Source organism: Paramormyrops kingsleyae, chromosome 16 (assembly GCF_048594095.1).
Source record: "Paramormyrops kingsleyae isolate MSU_618 chromosome 16, PKINGS_0.4, whole genome shotgun sequence".
Classification (NCBI taxonomy): Eukaryota; Metazoa; Chordata; class Actinopteri; order Osteoglossiformes; family Mormyridae; genus Paramormyrops; species Paramormyrops kingsleyae.
This window is the reverse complement of record NC_132812.1, coordinates 1,808,633-1,821,987: the sequence shown is the minus strand read 5'-3', so window position 1 is coordinate 1,821,987 and position 13,355 is coordinate 1,808,633. Positions and strand designations below refer to the sequence as shown.

Below are 13,355 nucleotides of genomic sequence, written 5' to 3'. Positions count from 1 at the left end.
CTGGCCAGGCCCAAACCTGCTTAGCTTCAGGTGGATTACCTAGTCTGAACCGCAGGCAGAATTGCTGCTGACCAAAACTTGGTGATTGCAATCAAAAAACTAAACATACCAAAAGACTTGTATTTTGTTTGATTAGTTATGCTTAAGGCTAGGGCTGGGTAGGGATTAAGGTTGTCATTGTGTGTGTGTGTGAGAGAGACAGAGATTCTAATCTAGCCAAGGCATGCAGCAACAGACTATTTAGTAGTGTTTCACAGTGCCACAAAAACCCCTCTAAAGTGGTATGAATATCAGATGTTTTCTAGCAACACATTACAAATATAAAGAGTTGGCATTCAGCAACTGACTGAATTAACAAATGAGCAAAGGCCACAAGGGCAACCTCAAAGAGATGGGAGGTCTGATCCAGAGACTCTGGGTCTTTCTACCTTCAGAGAGCAGGTTTGGTTCTGCTTGGTTCTGCAGGCCAAGCATGACTGAATGACCAAAGCAGGTTACATATCTTTTAGGGGCAGTGTAACAGTTTACTCATGGCAAATATGTGGTGTGATGGGACATCGATCCAAGTATGGAAATAAAGGGAAGAGAAGGTTACTTTAGCAGATGGGCTCTGGTCAAGCCAAAGGATGAATTTAGAGATAATCTTCCTGAGACTCACAGTTGAGTCTGTTAGAAAGTCAGCTGAGACTCAGGGAAGAGTCTGTAAACCAGGGAGATACAGCATAAGAGAGTTGAGATACACTCACCTGTGAGGTTTGTCCTAGCACTGTAGGAGCCCAGGAACTCCCCATCAGTGTTGGGCGTGTAGCACTCAAACAGGCCCTGGTCGCGGGCCTGCAGCCTGCTAATGTGCAGCATGACGGAGTCGGGAGCCAGTCGCTCCACGTAGACATCACCGGAGGCGACACGGGTGGCATAAGCAGCATACGCATAATCCTCCTGGGCGGTGCTCACCACGCGGATCTCGCGCTCTGGTGCCGATGGCAGATACATGGACCACTCAAAGTCCTGCACCAGGGCGCCCCTGTAGCCTGTCACATTGCACCAGATGGTGGCGTGGGAGCCCTCTGTGCGCACCAGTGGGCCAGGCTGCACCATCACCAGGCGTTTGGCTGAGCAGACACCAGCTGGAGAGGAGGGGAGGGGAGGGTTGTGGAGCCCAGGGAAGGAGACAGAGAAAGTGACTTCAGATTAAGAGTTCATGTTAACAATTTGCATGTGCACAACACAATAGAATTTTTTTTTTACTTAAGTATTGATCCAAAGAGACCTTTGCTCCTTAATGACAGGTACTGTGGATAATGAGCAACACCCATCATCATCATCATCACTGCCTGAAAAAAGTTACCACACTAAACTGCAAGCTACAAAATAGTACAACAAAAAGAAGAAACAAACCAGCCAGTGGGAGAGCAGAGAGCAGGACAGTGTATGTGTGTAAAGCAGTGGCCTTGGAGGTAGTGAAGTGAGCCACTGGTAATGTCTGCAGGCAGCCACAGCACCACCGGCACTGCAGAGAGCCTGCCTGCCCTACCGGCTGCCACACCGTGCCCCACATGGCACCCAGTTCTCCACAAGGCACCGCCCCCTTCACACCCCCACCTCAGAGGCAGTCGCCTATGGTGACGCTCAGGCTGGTGGTCAGGGCTGGAACCGCTCATGTCACACTTAATTAAACAGCACAGGTGCAGGCGGCAGAAAGCTCAAGCAGAGCAGCAGACTTACATGCAATTAAAGCAGACTGCAACAAGTGTCCCTATCTAAAGGCCCTGCATGTTCGCTTCTTCATTAGTTTAACATGTTCTCACCCAAAGATAAATGACCAGTCTGACAGTCTCACCATCACCATGCAGGGTTTTAATGTTACCACTATAATCCCCAGCCCACTGTGCATGTTCAATAGTCACTGCATGTACTACAGTACCTTCACACTGATGAATGCTTAAAATGGCAGACTGTGGCTAGACCAGATCACAGCACAGCTAATATGGATCCACGCTGAAACACTGCTGATGGACTGTCTGCATTTATGCTGGCTGTAATTTCAAAGACTGATTTCTCCTGAACAAGCAAAAACCATTTGACAAAAGTTTTCCCACGCATAAAACTATAGAGGCAGAAGTTACTCTTATGGCTCAATGACGCAGAATGACACCTGAGAGATAAACTTGCGCTTTTCGTGGTCACTGCTCCACACTCACTCAGAAGGTGATTTTGCTGTGGATACTGCAGATTATAATAGTACAAAAATGAGACAAACTTAAAATAACTATGCAAACCACCACAAACTGTCATCTAGAACCCTTTTAATTAATATGCAGTGTCAAACACAAGACATGTTACATGCATATTTACATTTCTCTTAAGGTTCTATACATTAAAAAAGAGGGCAAAACATACAGTAACAAAACATGAAAACGCAAATTTAAACTTTTACTTTCCAAAAATCAATAACTGTTCCAGTGCTACATCACCAGAAATCAATGACATTCCCACGTTACTGTAGATATGAGTATGACATATTTTACACCCTCATTTAAACAATGAGTGTGACCTGAACAAAAATGTAAGGTGAGAACTTCCCCTTTTTCAGGACAGTAGGTCTCAGGATAGGTTTGAGAAGATAGTGAGCCAGTCCAGACAGGGGGTGCAGCAAAAACAATGAGCCCCAGAATACTTTTACCAGTGCAATATATGCCAGGGTCTAACAGACAGCTTCTCTGGCCAAGTCATTAGACTTGCATTAAGCCCTTTAATGTACCCATTACCCAGCTGATGCAATCCTCCCAACCAAGCGAGTCTGCTTGGCTAAGCTCTCAGCCAGAAATGAGATTACCTCTGACACCATGGCTTTATGTAGCCATTGTCCCTCACGCACCTACAAAGGACTTATCCCTGAGCCACATAGTCAGAGTCACTATGTTACTCCAATCAAAAGTTGGCACAGAGTTTTTACACACACACACAAAAGGCTGCTGCAAAACTGCTTCGGAAATCAATACTGGGAAACCTTGAAGAGCATGTCAGACTGCATTCCAGATGATGCAGCGGAACATCCTGGTTGCATACTGACGTGCTTTTCCAGAAGATTTCTATTCCACAAATAGGAAAATTAACACATGGTTTCAGCCTGCAATTACAGCTGTTACGATCCCCAGTCTAGGGTTGGGGACCGTATTAATATATAATTCTCAGCAGAGAGCCCCTGTATGATGAGAAAATACAAACTGCTGGTGGTCTCTGTCTGCTGTGACACCTGCTCTAGCTCTTGGCAGCTGAATTTAGGATTTAAACCAAAAGCTGCAGGGTCTCTGGAGCCAAGCTTCCGCCAAAGCAGCTTCAGAAAATATTCAATTGTATGAACAGTGGTAACAACGATTTATTCACCCCCATGAGGAAATAGGGTTTTTGCATATCCCATCTTTGTTCTCCATGAAAGAAACAGAAACACATTTGTATATATATAGGAGAGAGAAAATTTTGGAGTCACAGTGTAGGGTCAATCAGCATCCAGCATTCCTGAAGCAGCTGGGTTTGTTCAAGGGCCCAATGGTGATACAATTCCTCTGCAAGCAATGGGATTAATTCTAACCACTTTGCAGATATGCCAGAGGGAGAGAGCCTGGAGCTCGGGCATCCCAACCGTAACCTGCAGGCACCTCACACTGAGGCCGTGAATTCCCGACCGTAACCTGCAGGCACCTCACGCCGAGGCGGGATGCCCCCGACCGTAACCTGCAGGCACCTCACGCCGAGGCGGGGCACCCCCGACCATAACCTGCAGGCACCTCACACTGAGGCCGTGCATTCCCGACCGTAACCTGCAGGCACCTCACGGCGAGGCGGGGCGCCCCCGACCGTAACCTGCAGGCACCTCACGCCGAGGCGGGGCGCCCCCGACCATAACCTGCAGGCACCTCACACTGAGGCCGTGCATTCCCGACCGTAACCTGCAGGCACCTCACGGCGAGGCGGGGCGCCCCCGACCGTAACCTGCAGGCACCTCACGCCGAGGCGGGGCGCCCCCGACCATAACCTGCAGGCACCTCACACTGAGGCCGTGCATTCCCGACCGTAACCTGCAGGCACCTCACGGCGAGGCGGGGCGCCCCCGACCGTAACCTGCAGGCACCTCACGCCGAGGCGGGGCGCCCCCGACCATAACCTGCAGGCATCTCACGCCAAGGCGGGGCGGCCCTGACCGTAACCTGCAGGCACCTGTTGCAGACCCTGTAGTCATATGTGGATTCTACGGTGATTTTTCTGTCCCATAAGATGATACTGAAGGAGTGGAGGAGACCATAAAAGTGCCAGTTTATACTCTGTGCTTACAGTACATATGTTTACGCAAGCAGTAACTATAAACACATATATAAGTAAAATAAAACAAGTTTCCTTTATAACATGGAAAGGGTATGTAACAGTGCATGTCTGACATCCTATCAGCTGGTTGTGTGGTGATGGCACAGTCAAATCCTAGGCTGTCCTTTAACTTTAAATGCACTAGTTAACAGTTTTATCCCATGAAACAGAGGAGTACTTAATGTCCCTTGGTGAAAGAATGCCTTAAATTTTCTCTGCTGTTATAAATGTTAGAGGTCACTTCAGGGGCGTAGCACCAAATTCTGGGCCCTATGCACAAACAGTGCCCCTGCCCCCCCCCCAAAAAAAACAGCCTAATCACACAAGACTTCACTGGAATGAAAATTGAACACTTATGCATTTGGCTGAAGAGAACAGCTTTTTATTAAGTAGCCTATTTATTGAGCCTATGGGTAGGAAACACACTTTCACTGACTGACTGATCACACTTTTCTTCAAATATCATAAACTTAATTCATGGCAAATAAATTATTTCTTATATATTTGTTTTGTCTTTACATTCATCTTTATTTTAATGTATATTGTAAATATGTCAGATTTATGTTAAGTTTGTAATTTGACATCAAAAGTATAGACATTGCAAAATGCAGTTTGGAACACTTACAGGAACATTATAAAAGTACATAGTATGCAATGGTGGCAGTTTTGATCCCAGATATCTTATCACCAAAGTCTTGGCTACATGAAAATGAATAAGTGGTGTAGTTGCAACATTCAGTTGGATAAATAAATAAGAAAAAGCAAACTCAGGTCACTATTTCTGGTCTCCTTCCATTGAATATTTAGGAGCTCTCATGTGTAAGCATGAGCCATTCACACCTGGCCACACCCCCCCCCCCCCTTTTTACGGCGCTGACGGGGATGTATCTGGATCGCGTTTCACGTCTGCGTTGTTCATCAAATTACGATGCGAATGCGATTTCAATACGCGGAAGTGCGGCTGTTTAGAATGTGAATAGCGATCTTCACGCGAAGGCGGTACTACACGCGGTCCATGACCGCAGGTAAAACGAAGAAAGGTGACATGGTTTACTTTTACTTTCTGCCGATTTAATCTAATTTTAAAAACTTTAAATACCTCCGACAATGGACGTTTTGAAAAGAAGACATTACAGATTTAGCCAGCGTTTTTTCCATGATTCTACACGGACATTTCAGCGAGATATAAACTGAAATAGACGAGAACCCAGGGGGTTAAGCAAACAACAAAAAAAATATTTAGACTTATCTAGACTACATCATGTTAATCTATGTGTAATTTCGCGGTGATACTGAAGTGTTTAATAATGTAGGCTATTTGCTTTCACATTTGGGCTCACCTTTCTTTGGAAAAAAATTTGTAAGCAGTTGCTTTCCCTCATTTATTTTTTTGTTTCTTTCCTGCCTCTCTTTTCTTTTTTGAAAACCGGATTTATCTTTCTTTGGCATCATCTTCCAGCACGGATTCAGCTGTTTCAGCAGAATGACCGCTAAATTAAATGTGCCTAGTTAAAAAGTCCGGTGAAGACTAAACCATTGCAAGGGGTGTGGGTGCTTGTCCTCGATCACTGTAAGCTAGGACACAATTCAATCCGTCAACCGATTTATTTTCCCACAAAAAATACATTTACATTAGTTAGCAACATTTATTGTGATCTTTGAATAATATTAATGTTTAAAGGAAAATAAAATTCCAAATTCCTTAGGGGCCCTCCCCCCACATGGGGCCCTGGTAACTCAGTCCCCTTTTTCCCCCCACTACGACGCCCCTGGGTCACTTTGTTGAATAAAAGATGACATTTTCCTGCTAATAAAGGTACTCAAATGGTGAACACTGTAAATTTGTTATCAAAGAATAGTGTTTTTTAATAAATGGTGAGTGAGTAACGTGCAAATGTAAAAATTTTGTAAGTGCAAAAACTTTTGACTGGTATTGTACATATACATTACTAAGGCAAGGCAGTGACTTTATCACCTGAAGCAGCTAAGGAATTTAAGGCCTCTTCTGCAATCCTCAAGACCTTCTACAGTACATAATCTACACAATTGCTGTTGAGAGCATCCTGACCATTAGCATCACAGCGTGGTTTGGTAACTGCTCCATCCAAGATGACAAAGCTCTGCAGAGTTTGTTCAAAGTAGCATAGTGTGCAGGACATCTACACCAGGTACTGCAGGACCGCAGCCAGTAAAATTATTAAAGACCCCTCCCACCCCAGATACTGTCTGTTTCACGTGTTAAACTCAGCCAAATGGTCCCGCAGCCTCATGACAAGTACAGACACTCAGGAGAAGCTTTTACTCTCAGGCATAAGGCTCCTCAATCAAGGCATACCTCGCTCCTATTAGATTCCACATTGGACAGTGCAGTACTGCATTGTAATAAATAAAAATAATAATTGATACTTTATTGATCCCCATGGGGAAATTGTCTTTACACCTCCCTCAACTTGCTCTTGTTGTCTGTGAAGGGCAGCCACCCATAGCAGCACCCAGGGAGCTGGGGGGTAAGGGCCTTGCACAAGGACCTGCAGACATGCTGAGGCTGAGTTTGAACTGGCAACCTTCTGATTACAGGCACACAGGCTTAGCCCACTGAGCCATACACTACCCACTACTGTGCATTTCAATTAAGATTCATTCACTCACATTCTGCTTGTAGTTTACCATTATTGTGGACACGCTATCATCCTCATTACTGTCCTACATACTGTATGTCTCACCAGAATGCCATCTTAATTGGAGTACATAGTTTATTTGTAGTAGATATTGCTTATTTACAGTATTTACCTATTAGATTTAAGCTATTCTATTTTTAGTTGTCTGTTTTCACTTAAACCAACAGTCTCAGGAGTGATTCAAGGTTACATTTTACTGCATGCTGTACATGTATAACTGTGTATGTGACAAACTTCTTGAATCTTGAATATGAGGGTTTAACTTCACCGTTTCTCTCACAAGCAAACTAAGCTACACTTTTTTGTTTGTGGTCATGCTTGGTCAGTATATGCAGTCAGCTTGATGCTGTTGAAGCCAGAATAAACTGGCAGAACACATACTGAAATCTATACTCCCCCACATGCACCCAGCAATCATACAAAGTCAGCCTTGCACCCTTTCCATCCTCCGACTGGTTGTGCGAGCGGGACTGAGAATCAAACAAGAACTGAGCTTTTCACACTCACGTCAAGTATAAGGACATGCATTGCAGGACGAGTGATTCACACTCTCACCAGCTGGCCTTACTGAGTTTTAATACCTGTAGACAGAGTACTGTGAATTTGATAAGAGCATATCCACAACATGGCAACTGTCGAATATTACACAGGATCTCTCTCTGCTCTCAGCAATAATAAAATGAACAGCAGGTGTCCTTCAAGCTTGCGGAATTCCAAGTCAGCTCATGTCTCTACAGACAAGCATAACAGCCAGTCACTGACAAAAAGTGAGCAGTTCTTCCCTCTACACATCGCTCTTCATGATCTTCTTATTGTCTCTGTGGAAAACAGTGGATCAGCAGGCTGGATTTATCTGTGATTTAAAAATATGCTGTGAAACTGTCTAAAGCAGTGTTCACAATAGGGATATGTGGATTGATACTAAAATATCGATTTGAGATCTGAATGTTTTCATCTTGTGCATTGATTCTAATGTCAAAATAATGTTCACATCACCACTTGTGTCTGTCTCAAGACCTTTCTTTGGATCTCCCTTTCCACCAGCCTCCTCATCTTCCTACACATTTTGTTTTATAAAACAATTAGCTATAGACCACTTCACTTTTGGAACATGTTAACGCCACAGCTAAAGGGATAGTTTTGCGCATTTCACGCTTGTTCTCTGTGTAGCCTAAGCTTAGTTCCGTGAAGAAGGTGATAATCACTAGTCACTCACTGTTAGACACCGATACCGGGTTACTTGTCTGATACCATTTATTACTGGTAATACTGTCATATTGCACAAGCCTATGTGATACAGTACTTTTTTTGTGGTTCACTGTCACAAAACTGCAGGGTTATAGGTACGGATGCACTTATACCAATTTTTCAGTGCAAGTTCCGATGCTGATGCCGATGCCGAGTACTGATCCGATACCAGTGTTTAATTAATAAGTTGTATGCCTCATTGCATGGGAGAGACTGCGATAATTCTTTTACGTCTAAGGCAGTGGTGGTAAGTGCACAAATGCAAATGCGGCCCGTGATGCTGACCACGTAAAAAAAACAAATAAATAAATACAAATAAATAAAATAATAATAAATGGTTTTACAATTCATTTTTAAAAATGTATTAAACAAATAAATGTATTAAACAAACTTTGAACAATATTTTTGTCACATAAAATCATTTTGGTGATCATGTTTTCATATATGCGCAGAACTGACGCAACTATGAACTGATGCAATTACACATTTAACGCACACAATTACAAGCGCACGCGCTCTGACAGATTTAAAACAGTCATCAACTAACGATCAAAATGGACAAATTTGTTATTAGAGGAGAAAAAAGATGTGAGGAAAATACTAATGAAGGAACACATGCAAACAAAAAGAGTCGTTGCATCAGCAATGAAGGTAGGAGAGTGCTTGAAGAATGGAAGAATCAATTTGCAGTCAACGAGCGAGATGGAAAGCCTTTCTGCTTGCTCTGTAGAAAAATACTGGGTGTATGCAAAACTTACAATGTGAAAAGACATTTCGATACCACCCACGCAACTTTTGAAATATCCACTTGGATCTCAGGAAAGAGCTTTCCAGATAACTAGTCTTGAAAAAAATGCCATCGCTGAACAGAATACAATGCGAGCTAGCTTAAAAGTGTCTCAGGCCGTGACATTAGCAACGTTCAAAATTTCCTGGCTCCTTGCCAAACACGGCAAACCATTCAGTGATGGGGAGCTAGTTAAGAACTGTTTTCTGGAAACACAATGTCTGTTTGATGATCTGAGCAACAAGAATGAGATAATTCGTAGGATAAAAAGTTTGCAGCTCAGCAACGACACAGTTACTCGTCGAATTTCTGAAATATCTGAAAATTTGACAGAACAACTAAAAACTAAGCTAACCACTGCTTCAGCTCTCAGTTTGGCAGCGGATGAATCGACAGACATCGGAGATGTTGCTCAGCTTTGCATTTGGGTGAGATGTGTGAATTCAGAGACCTTTGAGGTTACAGAAGATTTATTCGCGTTGAAATCGCTACACGAACGAACACGGGGCGAGGATATTCATAGAGCACTTAGTGAAGCATGCAAAGACATGAACATACCGGCATCCTCAGTTGTCTCCATCACTACTGACGGTGCGCCCTCAATGACGGGAAAACACAAGGGTCTCGTTGCTGAAATGCGAAAAATCTCCCCTGACTTGTTGGCATTTCACTGTATTGTGCATCAGCAAGCACTATGCAGCAAGTTAGTAGATGGATACTTCGTGGAGGTTATGGACACCGTGGTCAAGGTGGTCAACTTCATTCGAGCGCGGCCTTTAATGCACCGCCGTTTTATTGCGTTGTTGGACGAACTGGACAGTGCCTACGGAGACCTCATTCTGCACAGTGAAGTGAGATGGCTAAGTCGTGGGAAAGTCTTGAATCGCTTTTTGGCTGTACTCCCCGAGATAGTTCACTTTCTTAATGACATCGGCGAAGGTGAAAGATTTCCAGTCTTGAGAGACAATGAGTGGAAAACAAATGTTGCTTTTCTTGCAGACGTCACAGCTCACCTAAACAAGCTGAACCTGCAACTTCAAGGTGACGGAAAACATGTTGATGACCTGTTGGGCTGCGTTGAGAGTTTCAAAATGAAGCTAGGACTGTACACTGCACAACTTAAAGATAGTGATCTAACTCACTTTCCACTTCTGAATGACGCGTGTGATGGTGTACTGGACATGCAACAGAGAGAACGATTCGTTAAAACTGTCAGTCAAATGCAAGAAAAATTCATCTCTCGTTTTTCTGATTTTGAGAAAATAAAACATGCAGGACATTTCATCAGAGAGCCATTCACTTTCCCTGTGGAAAAAATCAAGGACTTGGCTGCAACTTTCGGTTTGCCTCGCCGCGCTCGAAGATGAACTGATGGATTCAGGCAAGAGGACACAGCCAAACCGCGCAGCAGTCATCCTCAGTTGCAGAAGTGTGGCGAAACATCTCTGGACAAAACCTCAGATTATTAAGTTCAAAAGTGCTTTCCATATTTGGATCCACATACATTTGCGAACGCACATTTTCTGCAATGACGCGCATCAAGTCACGTTTCCGTGCACGTCTTACAGACTACAACTTACAGTCACAACTTCATTGTGCTGTTACTCCTTCTGAGCCAAATTTCACCAAATTGGTCGGCTCCCGACAACATCAGGTGTCCCATTAATGGTAAGTAGAATTATACTCTCTAATGATAATAATACATCTAATTGTAATAATTTTAGATGCATAATATCTGGTTATTGAGCATTGATGGCGTCATATGTAAATAATATGCGGCCCGTGAGACTTGAACTTGGACATAGTGCGGCCCACTACAAAAAAAGGTTGAGAACCACTGGTCTAAGGCAACATCAGGCTTGACTTATACATTACACAAGAAATGTTAATCACGGACACATTTTATGGACTCTCATGAGATCGATTTAGTATTTGGTGGGCACGTCAAACAAATTTTTATTTTAAAATAAAAAAATAGGAAGGGGTAGCAAATCCCTGAGTCAGAGCTAATACCAATGGGCATGTCAAACCATTTTTTTTAAAAAAGGGGCTTCATATAATTTTAATGACTGTTCTTTTTTAAGATTATCCAACATTGAAATAATCAAATATATAAAAATCAATCTAAAGTTTACTGCCACTGCTTTTGCGTGAGCTCTGATTTTAAACTGACTCAAAGATAGTATGGCACATTTATGAGAAATTGAACAAAAACATGTGAGGAGGAGTAAAATTAACAAGACATTGTTACCAAAAGACATTTGACTTCCACTATATAAAATATTTTGGACTCCACTGAGACAATATGGAGCAAAAGCAAGTGAATTGTCGCTACTACTTTGTGTTGTGTTGGCGCAACTCACACCACCACCAACAACTTATTTGACAGACTACTGGTAGACAAATTCTAATTGGCTATATTTTATTTAGGGTCAAATTTGGGGTATTATTAAAATAAATGTTACAAAATTAATGGAAAAATAACCAATATCACAATGTGATTTTTTTCCAATATCATTTAGCCCTAGGGTACGATGATAAGATTATAGGAATAAATTGGGCGGGGGGGGGGGCGGAGAATCAGGGATTTGGGGCAGGGTGTGAAAACACCAAAGAGACGAAGAGCATGGAGCTGACTGGGGCTAGTAATGGGGCATAAAGTTCACATCAATCTGGCACATTATACAACACAGCATCTGACGCCCACTTCTCTCCTGTCTTTCTCCGACACTGGGATTAGCAAACCACCAACTCACAAACACCTGGCCGACCAAGAGGTGTAACAGGCCCTGGGCTGATGAATCAAAGCCACCTGCAGGGAGGAGTGGATGATGCTGAACATGCAGTGGGATGGGGCAAGACCTTTTTCAGTCCTCTCCTGTCAGACACAGGTCAAGTGAGTCAAACCCTTCAGCTATGCAGAAAAATTCTCCTTGAACTACTGCAGTTATCCAAATGGAAAATGACCAACGTATTTTCCCATTATTATGTGGACACTATTAGCACTGTAAAAAACTATTAATGAATTTTTTAAAGTCCACAGCTGAAATATAACTGATACACACAGTACGGTTTCAGCATAGAGCATTAGGGTGTAATTCGTCAGATCTACCAACCCCCACATTTGTACACATAATCCGAAGGGCAGCATCCTACAGTGCACACAGTACCCCTTTAAACCCCATTTCAGACAGGACCCCATATCTAGGGTGATGTTTACATTGCAGTGACTTCTCGTCTTCCCCTACTGGTAGTATCAGTCAGTGGAACAGCAACAAATAGGGATTTACAGTTCCTAAGGACACTACAGCTGACCGTCCCCAAACTGAAACAGCTGAGGAGGCAAGACTAGATCCAGCTGGAGACTGTCAGGGGAGGATCAGCTCCACTCTCCGATCTGAATCTACTTATCCTCACACACCTGCATTTCCACTGCCAGGCAATAGACCCATTCCCACATCAAAATACATGCATTAAAAGAACTATATTTACATGGGCATAGTAACAACAAAAAGAGCCAGAGTGAGAAGAGATACATTTAACTAAGCACAGTGCCACCACATCCATAGTAATAGTTAGCGCGTAACAGTAGGAAAGACAGTACCCTATTTTAAAATACCCTGTCTTTCTGTTCCAATGAGAGCTATCTATTTTGCTCCTATAAACAGGTTTAGAGTCCCATATGGTTTAGAGTAGAGTAGAGCTGGGTGGTATGACCATAAACTTATATCACGGTATTTTTGAAAGTTATATCGATTTCACAGTATAGACAGTATTTTTATTATTTATTTTTTTTTAAGTATAACTGGGCGTTTACCACATTTTACAGGACACATTTTTGTATTGTTCCCACATTATATTATTTTATTATTAGCCATTGTGCCTATTTGCTACCTTTTTTGGCTAACTGCTTATAGATTTCCTTTTCTTAGAAGGAAAATGCATTGCCTGGTTTTTATTGCAAAGGTTTTAATGGGCAAATTACCTCAGTACATATGTAGTTTGCTGACATTCCGCACTAATACGTACAGTACACGTTCATCAATTAAACTTCTCCTTCAGCCTCCCACCACACACACAGAACTGAGGAAATCCACCTTTTGTTCTTATGCACCATGTGAGTGGAATATATTACAAAATATGAGTTTAGACTTACCTTCTCTGAATGTGTTTAAAAATCTCTTAAACTCTTAGCTTAAAGAACAGTGTCATTGTTTCATATAAATTAATTTTATTCGAGGTATTTTTGGAGAGTTTGAGTATTTGTATATATGTTTTAG

At 42.7% G+C, this 13,355-nt stretch overlaps 1 protein-coding gene across 1 annotated transcript in view; it reads right to left on the bottom strand.

Moving 5' to 3' along the window:
* Positions 1 to 13,355, bottom strand: part of igsf3 (immunoglobulin superfamily, member 3) — a 224,151-nt gene that overhangs the window by 188,788 nt on the left and 22,008 nt on the right. The window contains exon 2 of the mRNA XM_072700949.1: positions 747 to 1,127. Coding sequence (XP_072557050.1) covers positions 747 to 1,127 — 381 coding nt within the window. The remainder of the gene's footprint in view (positions 1 to 746; positions 1,128 to 13,355) is intronic.